The 15370-nt window shown below is 38.9% G+C and overlaps 1 protein-coding gene across 1 annotated transcript; it reads right to left on the minus strand.

Moving 5' to 3' along the window:
• Positions 1 to 1726: 1726 nt before the first annotated feature.
• LOC306964738 (uncharacterized protein) lies at positions 1727 to 10913 on the minus strand. Its single transcript, XM_079558857.1, has 5 exons — positions 10814 to 10913; positions 10032 to 10163; positions 5325 to 5559; positions 3425 to 3606; positions 1727 to 1843 (listed from the first exon to the last, which is right to left on the minus strand). Exons 1-5 carry the CDS (start codon positions 10859 to 10861, stop codon positions 1805 to 1807), a joined length of 636 nt encoding a protein of 211 aa, XP_079414983.1. The 5' UTR covers positions 10862 to 10913; the 3' UTR covers positions 1727 to 1804.
• Between the last annotated feature and the right edge of the window lie 4457 nt (positions 10914 to 15370).

Here is a 15370-nt window from a genome sequence, read left to right on the forward strand (position 1 = left end):
ATTTTTCTATACTAGGCTTTACCCAAATCTAAAAGCTTCTCGACTGGAGAGCAACAATGTAACGCCTCATTTGAAAGCTAAGACCTACAAAAGTGACGGAAACTTTTCGTCACGTCGCCACATTTTTGTCATATTTTTGTTGTTTTTTAAATTATTTTTTCTATCATTTTTTATTGGGTTTTTCTCACGTTTTTGTAGGTTTTTTTTTGTCTGTGTTTTTCTCATGTTTTTGTTGACATTTCATCCTCTTTTTGTCGCTATTTTGATGCTTTTCTTTTTAGCTTTTTTAGATTTGGGTAAAGCTCGGTTGAGGCGGGACCGGTGGCCCTTCTGTGCTCTTCCAGAATGGACATGTGGCCAGTCCGCCCCTGCATAGCACCAGTCTATATCACACTACAATGATGACCAAACCTTCTGTCGGTCTGTAAATGCAGTAAATTAGAATAACTGCCTTGTATAAAATGTCTCTCTCAAAATGCCTGTAGTGAATGTCTTGAAATAGGCCTCTGTCTCTTTAAGAACCTCTGAGCCTTTAGACACGCCCCCTCCACACGCTGTCTGTGGCATCAGTGGGGAGGGGGTTCTGCTGAGGAGCAGTGGTCGGTTACTCGGCTGGTGACGAAAGCTCGGAGGCGTCTCCAGGAGGTGGGGGCGTTCCTAGGAGGACTCAGGCAAACCTATCCCTAAAATGGCCGCCATCAGAGTTTTTACAGATGACTCAAAAATACGTGAATGTGCCAAGGCAACACTTCAGGCAACTCATTTTTGTAACTTTTTTGTCATTTTTTTGTCACATTTTTTTCATTTTTTAGTCCATTTTTTGGTATTTTTTTTTTTTAGTTTTTGGTAATTTTTGTCACATTTTTTGTCAATTTTTTTGTCAATTTTTTTTTAATGTTTTGACATTTTTTTGGTAATTTTTTTGTCAAATATTTATCACATTTTTGTATTTTATTTGTAATTTTTTTGTAATTTTTTGTAATTTTTTTGTCCCATTTTTTTAATTTCTTCGTCAATTTTTTATCGAATTTTTGTCATTTTTTGTTACATTTTGTTAATTCTTTTGTCACATTTTTGTCATTTTTTGGTCAATTTTTGGTCAATTTCTTATGACATTTATGCCACTTTTTCATCAATTTTTTGTCACTCTTTTCGTTGTTTTCTCTCTTTTTGTCACATTTCCATCATTGTTTTCGTCTCAGTCTTGTTGCTATTTTCACAGCTTTTATCCAGAAGCTTTTGGACTGGGGTCAAGCCAAACCTATCGCTAAAATCAGAGTTTTTACAGATTACTCAAAAATACGTGAATGTGCCAAGGCAACACTTCAGGCATATTTTTAACGAGGGAATGACATAATAACATGATGTAAAGCTTGAAGAAGTCCATTTTGCATAATACCCCCCCCTTTAAGGCATGATTTAAAAACAGAAAGTCAGTCTGTTCAACACAGAGGCAGCTCATTCCACAGTTTGGGACCAAAAACAGAAAACTCTCGGTCTCCTCTGAGTTTGTGCTGGGTCCGAGGAACCACGAGAGGTGCTTGATTTGCCGATCACAGCGAATATGTCGGGGACTATGACACGAGCAGGTCCGTCAGACGTGGAGCAAGGCCATTGAGGCATTTAAACACAAATAAAATCATTTAAAAAACAATTCTGTGTAAAAAGATGCTTTGTCTGTCATGGGAGTTTACATTATGTTACACCTCCCACTTTTATATAGACACTTGTACATTTAATTTGTTGTGCAAACGTCTAGCACATGCTTTTTCATGATCATAACTGTCTTAAAGGTGAGGCGTCTTCACCATCTCCGCCTCCGCCTCGTCCAGATGTGAAACCCCTGCACAGAGCAAGACACAGAGCAACACCAGCAAAAGAAAAAAAAAAAAATCAACCTCTAGCCCCCTCGAGTTTTGAGTAGAAGGAAACTGCATCTCTGCCCCCACTTCTGGTAAAGGCTGCGACTTTTCCACTAAAAACAAAATGCTTTCAGTTTAGGTCTTCTAGTCTTTTGCCCAGACCTCAGCTCAGAATGAATGTTTAGATCATAAGTTTAAACGTGCAACATGGAGGTCGAAAAAAAGATGAGAAAATATATCATTCTAAATCAACCTCAGAAACATACCAGACTTTGTTTCATGTATGTTTAAGCAGTGGCGGAAAGTACAATATTCGGTGCTTGTGGTTCACTTTTTTCATGTACTTCACTGCGGTTTTGGAGCTGAATAACTTCTTTAACCCCTTAACTCCCACCTGAACCGAGCACATTTTCTACTGTTTGGCTTTACCCCAGTGCAAAAGCTTCTGGAGAAAAGGTGTGAAAATAGCGACAGAACTGAGACGAAAACAATGATGGAAATGTGAGAAAAAAGTGAGAAGACACTAACAAAAAAGTGATGAAAAATTGATGAAAAAGTGGCAAAAATGTCACAAGGAATTGACAAAAAATGGACAAAAAAATGACAAAAATGTGATAAAAAATGGACGAAAAAATGTGACAAAAAATGTGACAATGACAAAAATTGACCAAAAAAATACAAAAAAATCCTAAAAAAAATACTAAAAAATTACTAAAATATGACAAAAATGTGATACAAATTTGACAAAAAATGACCAAAATGTGGTAAAAATAAACGAAAAAATTATAAAAATGTGACATAAAATTACAAAAAAATTACCAAAGAAATTACCAAAAAACAATGATGGAAATGTGACAAAAAGTGAGAAAATAACAAAAAAGTGACAAAAAATTGATGATAAAGTGGCAAAAATGTCACAAGAAATTGACAAAAAATTGACAAAAAAATGACAAAAATGTGACAAAAAATGTCAAAAATGTGACAAAAAATGACAAATGTGATAAATATTTGACAAAAAAAAATACAAAAAATGTGACAAAAAATGACAAAAAATGACCAATATGTAGCAAAAAATGACAAAAATGTGATAAAAAATTTACGAAAAAATGAAAAAAATGTGACAAAAAATTACAAAAAATGACAAAAATGTGATAAATATTTGACAAAAAAATGACAAAAAAAATTACAAAAAAGTGACAAAAAAATTTACAAAAAATGACAAAAAAATGACTAAAAATTTGACTAAAAAATGACAAAAAAGTTACAAAAATGAGTTGAACACCCAACAAAAGGCCATCCAGGCGGGAGTTAAGAGGTTAAAGCATTTTCAGTTGTGGTTTGAACACACTATTTATGCCTAAACAGCTGCAGTAAAGGAATTCTCACCAGAAAAGGCACAATTTTGCATCAAGATGAGCAGCATTATGTTTTGTTCATCATTGAAATAGTCTTTTTGCTTTATTAAGTCAAAGTGAGTTCTTTAATGCTTTTACTGAACAAACATCATAGATATATGTGTGTGTTTCTGCAGTAGTTAATATTATACAGCAGGTTATTTTTACCCAGACGATGATGGTGGAAAGCAGGATTTTGGTGAGTGCCACCGCCCCGTATCCGAGCAGGCTCCAGGTGAGGGGCAGGTGTCGGGCGCCGTCTGTGCAGCCCGTGCTGTTTGCCCTGTTTAACGTCGTCTCCTCTGTGTCATCTGTCGTCATGGAAACGGTGGTCTCATCAGGCTCACATTCTGTCACAAAAAAATAAGTAAAAACCAGACGCAAAAACTAAATCAGTCTGAAAGTGTGATCTCGACAAGTTAAAATGATTAAAATGTATAAAGAGACACAACAATAAGAGCTCTTCATGTTTTTACATTGAGTTAAACTGTGCAATGTCATGACCAGGTGACAGTGCCGTGATATCAGACGAGGTGACAGTGGCGCGGATAGAAAGACAAAGGAGAAGCCGTGTCCATTAGTCCATTAGCCTTAGCTCCATGTATGTTTCCTACAGCTGTTAGCATTAGCCATCAAACATAGCACGAATGATTCAGATGTTTTCAGCCGTTGTCAACCCACCGACCACATTTAGGTCAAAGCCTGGTTAGAAATCATTAATGAATGTACAGGCCTTTAGAGATTTTACTTTAGATACAAATTATCGTCTGAAAGTGTCCGCTGAGCTAAAAGCTAACTCATTTTTTTAATTTTTGCTTTGTGGCAACTAAACGTCAGACAATAAAATGATGGAAATGTGACAAAAAGTGAGAAAACAACAAAAAAAGTGACGAAAAATAGATGAAAAAGTGGCAAAAATGTGACAAAAAATCTGACAAAAAAAGTGATACAAAATTGACAAAAAAATGCCAAAAAAATGACCAAAAAATGACTCTGCGGTTTTGGAGCTGAATAACTTCTTTAACCCCTTAACTCCCACCTGAACCGAGCACATTTTCTCCAGTTTGGCTTTACCCCAGTCCAAAAGCTTCTGGATAAAACGTGAGAAAATAGCGACAGAACTGAGACGAAAACAATGATGGAAATGTGACAAAAAAGTGAGAAAACACTAACAAAAAAGTGATGAAAAATTGATGAAAAAGTGGCAAAAATGTGACAAAAAAATGACAAAAATGTGACCAAAAAATGACAAAAATGTGATAAAAAATTGACTAAAAATTAAAAAAATATGACAAAAAATGACAAAAATTGACCAAAAAAATACAAAAAAATTACAAAATATTACAAAAAAATTACAATTTTTTTTACAAAAATATGACAAAAATATGATACAAATTTGACAAAAAATTACAAGAATATGACCAAAAAATGACAAAAAAAGTGACAAAAAATGACAAAAAATTTACAAAAATTAGTTGCCTGAAGTGTTGCCTTGGCACATTCACGTATTTCTGAGTAATCTGTAAAAACTCTGATGGCGGCCATTTTAGGGATAGGTTTGCCTGAGTCCTCCTAGGAACGCCCCCACCTCCTGGAGACGCCTCCGAGCTTTCGTCACCAGCCGAGTAACCAACCACTGCTCCTCAGCAGAACCCCCTCCCCACTGATGCCACAGACAGCGTGTGGAGGGGGCGTGTCGGAAAGGCTCAGAGGTTCTTAAAGAGACAGAGGCCTATTTCAAGACATTCACTACAGCCATTTTGAGAGAGACATTTTATACAAGGCAGTTATTCTAATTTACTGCATTTACAGACCAACAGAAGGTTTGTCATCATTGTAGTGTGATATAGACTGTGCTATGTGATTGAAAAAAGCAGAACACCCCCTCTTTAAAGTACTCGCCATGCTTTAATATAGGGACTGGGATGGATTAACCATTTGTTGGTAAAGTGATAGTGTCTGTTTCTTCTGCGCAGGTGCTCTGGTTTCCTCATGACAAACCTACGCGGTGTGTTTGACGCTCTTCTGAACAGTTGCAGTGAGTTCAGGTGTAGTGGATGGAACTCACCGGGCACCTCGAATGTCACGATCAGGTTGATGTTCTGTTTGCCCACATTGGCGCCGACGGCACACTCGTACTCCCCGGAGTCTTCGGGCGTCACCTTTGAGAGCACGAGGCGGTTCTGTTCGTCTATCCTCACGACCCGAGGAAACTCGTACCGCTTCTCCTCCTGGTCGTCCAGGTTCTTCCTGATGATGCCCGTTTGGAGTTTCTTCTGAGTTGTTCCTTCCTGTCTCGAATTCTTCATTTTCCAAACAGATTTTTTTTTACAGTTAATTGTAATAGTAAGGAAAATGTAATTTAGAAAGTTGTAAATGTCACTTTGCAAAGACATAGAAGAAAAGGTTAAATCATCAACTGGACTGGGTTTTGATAAAGTTGAGGACGTTTTGCTTCTCGTCACAGAAGCTTCTTCTTAGCTCTTACAGTCAGGTCCATAAATATTGGGACATCGACTCAATTCTTATGTTTTTGGCTCTACACTGCAAAAAGTGCCCTACTAAAAACAAGGACATTTTAAAAAAAAATAAGACATTTTGTCTTGTTTTAAGGAAAAAATTCTGCCAATGGGGTCAGCATTTTTTTCTTGCTAAGAATTCTTTTTTTTTAGAATATTTTTCTCATCATAAAACAAGTAAGAAACACTAAATTTAAGCAAATAAATAGCTAGAATTAAGCAAAATGTCCTCAGAAAATGGAATAATTTAAGGAAAACATTCTTATTTAGTGAAAAATTGTGGATATTTTACTTAAATGTTGCTTGATTTAAGTAAAATGTTCTAAATTACTCACATTTTTGAGCAAAATGTTGATGTTAATAATGTTAATATACTGCCTGCGCCCGGGGACCCACCTCCATGATGTGGAGCCAGGCTGATGGTCAGAATCACCTGGCTGGAGGATTCACCTATTGTACATGTTTTTAGTGGTACACACAGGGAGAACATGCTCCACACAGAAAGGCCCCGTCCTGGTGGGAATCGAACCCAGGACCTTCGAGCTGTGAAGCTGAGGCTCTAACCGCTGTGCCACCGAGCCGCCCACTTTAAAGAATGGAATGTATGATCTCTCTGTGAGAATCAGTTCTTACATTAAGAGTTGTTGTGATCTTAGTTTTTCTTAAAATAAGAAAAATATTCTTTGTCTAAAGCTGAAGAAGATTCAAAAAGTTTTTCTTCTGTTACAAGACAAAATAGCATGTTTTTAGCAAATATATCTGAACAAGAAATTGCTAGATTTTATTTCCTAAAATAAGATTTTTTTTCTCAAGAACACTTTGCTCGGCAAAACATTATTACTTTTTAGGGAAACAATAAGAACTTATTTCTTAATGTAAGACATTTTTTACTTGCTTAGAATCCACTTTTTGCAGTGTATAAACCACAACAATGGATTTGAAATGAAACAACAAAATGTCCTTAAACTGCAGACTTTCAGCTTTAACTTGTGGCTGTTTACATCCAGCTACACATTACATTACATTATATGTGAGCCTCACACTTTTTAAGGGACCAAAAGTAATGGGACAGAGTAACAATTATAAATCAAACGTTTTCCTTGTTAATATTTGGTTGCTAATCCTTTGCAGTCAATGACAGCCTGAAGTGTAGAAGGCACAGACGTCACCAGACGCTGGGTTTCGTCCCTGGCGATGCTCTGCCAGGCCTCTACTGTCAATGTCTTCAGTTCCTGCTTGTTCTTGGGGTATTTCCCTTCAGTTTGGTCAGGAGCAGGCCATTGAACAACATTTCGCTTCTTTGCCATAAAAAGGGAAATTTGGGTCATTGTCCATCTGCACTGAGAGGCGGCGTCCGAGCATTTGGCTGAATATGAGCACATATTGCCTGAAACACTTCAGAATTCATCCTTCTGCTTTTGTCAACAGTCACATCATCTACAAGGGAACCAGTTCCATTGGCAGCCACACAGTACAAGCCCATGCCATGATGCTGCACCACCATGTTTCACTGATTAGATTAGAGTAGATCCTTTATTTCTCCACACCTTTCTATTCAAATCACTCTTCTACAAGTCAATCTTTGTCTCATCTGTCCTAGGATGTTGTTTCAGAACTGTAAAGGCTTTTTAGATGTTTTTTGGCAAACTCTGATCTGCTTCCTGTTTTTGAAGCTCACCAGTGGTTAACACCTTGTGGTTTATCGTTTTCTCTCTGGTGAAGTCTCACACAAACACCGACCTCCTGGAGAATGTTTTTGATCTGACCCGCTGTTGTGAAGGGGTTTTCTTCACCAGGGAAATCATCCACCACAATCGTCTTCTGGGTCTTTTGGTGTTGTCGATCTCACCGGTGTGTTCTTTCATTTTTATCATGTTCCAAACTCTTGTTGATTCGACCACGCCGCCTAATATGTTCTCGCTAATGGGATTGTTTTGATATTCTTTGATGATCTTTTGTCTTCTCCACATTTAGAGAGAGATTGTTCTGTGTGCACCACATGACTGCTCACTCACTCCTGTAGTTTGACTCGTCTCTGTTGCTGATGAAGCCCACCACCGTTGTGTCGTCTGCAGACTCGATGAGGAGGTTTGAGTCGTGCTTTGGAGTGTGCAGAGTGAACAGGAGGGGGCTCAGCACACAGCCTTGGGGAGCCCCCGTGTTCAGTGTGATGGTTCTGGAGGACACGTACAGCCTGTGGTCTCCCCGTCAGAAAGTCCAGCAGACAGTTGCGCAGTGACGTGTTGACCCCCAGGGGGAGCAGTTTGTGTATGAGCTGCTGTGGGATTATAGTGCTGAATGCTGAGCTAAAGTCTAAAAACAGCCTTCGAACGTAGGAGTCGTTTGTTTCGAGGTGAGTGAGGGCTGTGTGAAGCGCAGTGGAGATGGCATCTTCAGTTGAGCGATTGAACCGATAAGCAAACTGGTTTGGGTCCAGAGTGGGAGGGAGAACAGACTTTATGTGGTCCATGACAAGTCGCTCGAGGCACTCCGTAAGAATTGGAGTGAGTGTTTGCTTCACTGAAAATGATGAATCTTTTGGATCTCATATTGATTAACAGTAACAGTATCCAAGATGCAAATATCACACTTGAAATAGACCCTGGACATCTCATCTGTTCCTCATAAATGGGATAATGAGGGAAGAGGTCCCTTAAAAAGTGTGAGGCTCACATACAAATGCTTGTAATTCCTACACCGTTCATCCAATCTGGATGTAAACAGCCTCAAATTAAAGCTGAAAGTCTTCAGTTTAAGCACATCTTTGTTCTTTCATTTGAAATCAATTGCAGTGGGTTATAGTTCAAAAAACAAATAATAAGAAGAAGATCTTTATAGCGCCTTTCACAGACATGGTCACAAAGCGCTTTACATGAGACAATTGTACATTCACTCCACACTCGGTGGTGGAAAGCTACGTTTGTAGCTTCAGTTTCCCCTGGGGGAGACTGACAGAAGCGCTTTCGCGACTGCACACGTCTGCGCCAACGGACCCTCTGACACCACCAAACATTCACTCACACATCATTCATCCTGGCCTATTGTGTTGTCTATTGTATAAGAATTGCGCTAAAGTCCCAATATTTATGGACATGACTGTAGTTTTTTTTTTAAATTTAAGCTGCCCCCTAGTGGCTGCAGTGAGCAAACTGGTTATTTTCTTAAAAATCCATAACTCTGCACAGGAATGGGCTAGAGACTTACTTTTTTTTTTCAGGAATTCATGCTCCTCAAAGGGCCACATGAAACCATCTCCTTGACCTTGACACGTGTGCTCTAAGTCAAAGACACTTTGACCCCAAACGGGAGTGGCTCCTCTCAGGTGGAGGGAACCAAAACTGCCAAACTTCCCTATACCAAGTTGTTTACAGTATCACTCAACTCGCAGGTGTCTGTTCTGCTGCTGAGTCAATGTGTATATAGTATATATGACCCATTAGCCTTAAAGAGGGGGTATTATGCAAAATGGACTTTCAAGCTTTACATCATGTTATTATGTCGTTCCCTCATTAAAAACATGGCTGAAGTGTTGCCTTGGCACATTCACGTATTTTTGAGTAATCTGTAAAAACTCTGATGACGGCCATTTTAGGGATAGGTTTGCCTGAGTCCTCCTAGGAACGCCCCCACCTCCTGGAGACGCCTCCCAGCTTTCGTCACCAGCCGAGTAACCAACCACTGCTCCTCAGCAGAACCCCCTCCCCACTGATGCCACAGACAGCGTGTGGAGGGGGCGTGTCGGAAAGGCTCAGAGGTTCTTAAAGAGACAGAGGCCTATTTCAAGACATTCACTACAGCCATTTTGAGAGAGACATTTTATACAAGGCAGTTATTCTAATTTACTGCATTTACAGACCAACAGAAGGTTTGGTCATCATTGTAGTGTGCTATAGACTGGTGCTATGTGACTGAAAAAAGCAGAATACCCCCTCTTTAATAAAACAGGGTCGTTCACCTGATCTCAATTGGCTGTTATAGAGACTGGGAGGAGCCACTCCAATTTGGGTAAGAGTATCTTTTGGGTAATAGTGTCTCTAAGATCCAAGAAGAAGCTTCTGTGACAAGAAGCGAAACGTCCTCAACTTTATCAAAACTCAGTCCAGTTGATGATTTAACCTTTACTACGATGGATCCTCCCTGGATGAATGAGAGCCTTCACAAACATTTCGCAAAGACAATGATTCTCAACAAACTTATGTATAAAGACACTGTAGTTTGGGCGTCTACAAACATGTCCTGTAAGTAAAAGCACTGACCTTGTACCACGTGACGGAAAAGTAGTCTGTGCTGTCGAAGTTGGCGTTGCACGGCAGATGCACGTCTTGGCGGCATTTGGCCTCCAAATCAATCTTCACATCTTTGGCCTCAGTTGTGAATTGCACCACAATCTAAACCAATCAAACCAAAGTAACCAAAACCATGAATACAAAGGCTATGAATAAATACAGCATCTGTAATTTAAAAACACAGAAACGCCCCATGGGTCCAAGAGTCCTGGGACGTTATAGAGCTCCTGGATCTCTTATGTGTCTTTATGATCATTTCTGATTGCTTTCCTGCTATTAGCTCTTAGTTTTGCCTTTACAGCTGCTGCAACAATTATGAATTTCATCAAGACGGCCAAATCTAATCTTATTTGGCTTCAACAATCATAATCACAGATGTCAGAATTAAAGCACAGCCAGATTAGAAGCCAAAATAAAGTAAAAATGCTTTTAACTCATGAGATATACTGAAAGTTTGGTTCAATCATTATGGAAACATTACAGTCCTGTTAGACTGAACTGTAAATCATGTTAGTAGATTAAGTGAAATAGCTAAATAATATTACTTTCAAACATAATCTGTGGAAAAAGACATCAGTTTAAGGTGAAATAAAAGCCTGTGCTGATCAAGTTATTTAATCTTTTAGTCAATACTCAAAACTTGCAATGTTTCCTCTGAATTATAATCATGAAGCAAAAAGTGCACATCTTAAAACATCCCTAACGTAAAAGCTTGTGTTGTGATAAAGGTTGCAATAATAAGTCACACTCACTTCAAAGAGCAGAGCGAGCAGCAGCATGTTTCTGATCTCCTCTGTCATTTTCTGTGAATCATGAGCTTTTCACTTTTCATCCGCTCTAGGTTTCCTGAGAAAGAGGATGTGAGAAAACGCTGCACATCTACCACAAGACCTGCTCAGATGTTCCACACTCTGAGGAAACGATGCCACCGTGTGACGGAGAGCGATACTGCATCTAAGAGTGTGTTTACAGTGAACAGGGTTAGGATCATGTTCAATGTTTGTGTTCATATGGGAAAATGTATCAGTATCTGATTCTTCAATTTAACTTAATGTTAGGGTTTTAAAGTGATAGTCTGTAAGATTGCAAAATGGGGAAAGCATAGAATTACAATTTAACACAGTTATTAGCAACGGGACTTTTTGTCTTGCCGATCCCTCGGACCCGTCAGTGATTGTCCATGTGCCCCCTCCCTCAAGTGTGATGCAGTTTGTTTAGAAATCAATCACTTAAAAGCCCCTTTTGCAAATAAAAAGTGCTGTGGACAAAATAAACCTTAAATTCTCCTAAAACTATCCATTTTACTACAAAATAGCCTTTCAAATAAAGTTCTGTTTGACCTTTTAAAATCAGAAATAGTTCCACCCCCTGCTAAGTCCTCCAGTTCTAACAGACAGTGAGCTAAGCTTACTGCACTGTGCCTGCAGAATATGTGCTAATACGATGATAGTATAATATAGAAATGTGCCTGAGCCAGAGCCAGGAGATGGTCATTCTGCAACACTCATGGACCCATGTGGTGTGTGAGATTAACCTTGCTGCTCCTGCAGAGCATGTCCCTGAAAAGGGTTTGTCCATCAAATCTAATCAGCTGAAGAAGAAGAAGAAGAAGAAGTTTATTTATTTAGCGCCTTTCACAGACATTGTCTCAAAGTGCTTTGCATGAGACAATTGAGCTCTATGGGCGAGGAAAACTCTTCTCTTTGGTCCTCATGGCGGGTGCTGACATTGCTGCGATACCGCCCCCTAGTGGCAGGAGGCGACTCCAGAAGGTTCACAATGAAATGGAAACCAATAGGGACTTTACATACGTCAAAAAAACGGCTTCAAAGCCAGGTTCGAAAGTGTTTACTTTTTTCTAAAAAATAAATGTTTCCACCTGTGACCACTCTGGATGTAATGTCATATTTTTTGTTTTGCTTTGGGCTTTGAGTGCCATCCCTGGAGAACTGTGGAGGCTCGCTGTCGGGCTTCCTGCCTTTTTGCCATTTTGCTCTGTTGGAGGAGCAAGGTGTGCATGTTAATGTTTAGTGCATGCTTTTAATGTCATAATATTTTAATATTCAAAATGAATGGGATTTTCCCGTCCGGACTCAGACATGTGACAGTAAGTGGGTGGGACTGTTGAGCTCCACTGGCTTGAGCCAATTCCCTGTTTCACAATTTTCAGCAATTTTCGCCGTGCACTAACCTAAAAGTGAATGAAACCATATTATTGATGAATGTTCAACATTGATTCATTGTAGCAGGAGAGCTGCGAGATTTTCAGACTCTGAGGAATAAATTGTGCCAAGTGTGATTTTCCCAGTAAAACACTGCACACCCTCATGGCTTTGGCTCATCCTGTTGTTTTCATTGAAGGGAACTCCCCATTGTCCCCCTTCGAGCATTTTTTCTGTAACTGCTCGCGTTGACAAAGGAGCTTAATTTACAGTTATTAATAGCAGACTGACTTTATGGAAAAGGGAAGAACATAGTTTTTGGATTCTGACATCGACATGAAACATTTTGGCAGCAGCTCGTTGGACCGCACAGAAATAAATGATAAAAGTTGAAATAGCTACTTTTATTTGTTTATTGTCATAATTATAAAATGTGTTTATAAATTCTTCCCTCTGTATTTTTAAGATGCTTGAAATCTGAAAGTTAGAGGTGAGTTTGAACAACACTTGCTTCCTCTTTCACTGGCTGTGCACACACACAAACCACAGGCAGAGAATAGAAATGGTGTTTCTGTCAGACCTGTGGTGAGGCAGAGTTTGTTTTCAATGACGACCGTAATAAAACTGGTGCGACACAGATCCGGCTGCAGCTGCGAGTCTTTAGATTTATGTCCAGGAAGAAAATCTGTGTCGGGGAGTGACCGCAAACAAGGCGCATGACGGCTCGTTTATTTCTGCACATTTTTATTGCCGCTTTGTTTGTTGCCGGTGGGCACTGAACGGAGCCGCCTTGTGCTGCCCATAACATCCGGAAAAGCCCCGTCGAGAGGGCGCTGCTGGACCGCTGACAAACAAATACGTTATCTGACACCACAACTGTCGCGCTCGGAGGAATTTTAAAGGGGCCTTTGAGGGAACGATATCTCTCTGAATCTCTGGCTGAAATGCTGCCTTGTAAACAATCGTGTGAAGAAAAGTGAGTGTAATTGTACTCCATTGACAAAAATTACAAATCACTTTTTTTGCCATTTCTTTTGTTTTTTTCATGGCTTTTTTTCATGCCACATCTTCATCTCTGTTTGTCACTTTTTGGTTGCTCTTTTGTGGATTTTTTGTGCGTTTTCACCACACGTTTTTGCTCTTTTTCATCCTCGTTTTTGTCTAATTTTTGCTGCTATTTTGACACTTTTTCCAAGAAGTTTTTAGACTTGGGTAAAGCCAAAAATTACCGCCTTTGCTTATGCCCAATCCCGTCAGACCTTGGAGGCTAAGCAGGGACGGGCCTGGTCGGTACTTGGATGGGAGACCGTTTGGGAAACACCAGGAAGCCTATAGCGAATGTAGTGAGTGAGTGAGTGAGTGGTTGGTGGTGCTTCCGTCAGTCTACCCCAGGGCAGCTGTGGCTACAATAGTTGCTTACCACCACCGAGTATGGAGTGAATGTCTTTGAGTGTCCAGAAAAGCGCTATATAAAACCGATGCATTATTATTATTATTAAAATAAACAATAAAAAACTATTGTGTGGGTCTTTTCATTGACTTACAAAAGGTATTTGATGTAATTAATCACTCAAGGCTACTTTGGAAACTAGAAAAATATGGAATCAGAGGTATCGCTCATAATGGAAAAATGAAAAAAAGTCTTGTCGCTAAGGTAAGCATATGTGGCATGAAGCTAACGTTAGCCTCCTTGTTAGCATTGTCAGTTTTTTAAGTATTTATGGGCCGTTGAACCACTTTGCTCCTCTCTATGTCTCTGTATCTTTATATGGTAGTAGAAAAATATGTTCATAATTCAGCATTTGTTAAAGTTGTGTTAAAAGTGATGTTGAAGAAATGGGAGAAAGTTTAGTTTTTCCCCCTCTGGCTGCTTCGAACATGAGCCATAAATGGTCAAATCCAAAGATGCTGTCGTCTGTATCTATAAGACATGAAAAGCTTGTATTTGATGCTATTTATGTGTGAAATGTTACATGGTGTGGCTTTAAGTCAGCTTCATTGTGAAATCCACCATAAGTAAAGCACATTGACAGAGTGAAACTGTTTTTATTTACTCTCAAACCGTTGGCAATGTAGTTAAATTAGATGAAGCTGTCATTTTAAATCTATTGTGCAACTTCTGTCATTATCAGGAAAGTACTCAATTCTTTTTCATCCTCGTTTTTACTCAATAATACCAGGAGTAATTTGGCATCCGCACAGTAAAGTGAAGATTACTCCGCGGATTTCGAACTACTCCTGGTATTAATACGCCTTAAAGAAAATTCACATTGTTTAATTTTGTGTAATTATACTTTGTAGTGGACAGTGTTAATTTCGTCGACTAAAATATTTAGTCTTAATTTTAGTCAAAGTGATATTTTTTGACGACTAAAATTGGACTAAAACTAAATTAAAAGTTTCTCATGAGACTAAAACTATGATTAAAATGTCCAGATATTTTAGTCGACTAAAATGAGACTAAATAAAAATGAAAAGGAGAGACTAAAATCATCCAAACGTCTATTGACCGTCTGAAAGAGCCTCAGATCATTTAAATTCACTGCCAAAGGATCAGCTCTGAGCTTTGTTCATGTGGAGCAGCTCCATGAAGCAGAGGAACAAGATTAAATATGATTATAATGAATATTATAAATGCAAAGTTGAGTAAATCAGTCTTAAATTTAGTCGACGAAATTGACATGCAGTTTTAGTCGACTAAAACTAGACTAAAATTGAAAAGATGTTTTCGACTAAATCTCCACTAAAATTACATTACATTTTAGTCAAAAGACTAAAACTAAATTAGAATATGTTGTCAAAATTAACCCTGGTAGTGGAACACTTCACGTAACCATATGTAAATAGGGAAAACGTGGAAGAGCTTGGTAGCTTCTATCTTGACCTGTTTTGGAGCTATAGAGGAGAGAGGGAGAGGCTAAATGCTAACGCCGTCTGCGCTGTGTTTACGTGACTGAAGGCACGGGGGAAGATCAGACAGGTCCTAAAGAACTCGTCAAAGCTAAGGTAAGAACATATCTCAGTATGAAAAAACGGTGGCCTGTTCCTTTAAGAGAAGAACATAATGATCCACTTATCACAGATATATAGGATCGCCATTGTTGTACTTGATAGATTCAGGATGTCTCTAAAATGAAAAAAACAACA

The sequence above is a fragment of the Gobius niger genome, assembly GCF_951799975.1.
Source record: "Gobius niger genome assembly, chromosome: 6".
NCBI classification, from domain to species: Eukaryota; Metazoa; Chordata; class Actinopteri; order Gobiiformes; family Gobiidae; genus Gobius; species Gobius niger.

Bases quoted from the DNA above. Each gene is read 5' to 3' on its own strand.
- LOC306964738 (XM_079558857.1), bottom strand. From the start codon at position 10,861: ATGACAGAGGAGATCAGAAACATGCTGCTGCTCGCTCTGCTCTTTGAA. The intron at 10,164-10,813 runs GTGAGTGTGACT...TGATTGGTTTAG, and splicing joins TGCTCGCTCTGCTCTTTGAA to ATTGTGGTGCAATTCACAAC. The intron at 5,560-10,031 runs GTCAGTGCTTTT...TGGAAAATGAAG, and splicing joins TTTCCGTCACGTGGTACAAG to AATTCGAGACAGGAAGGAAC.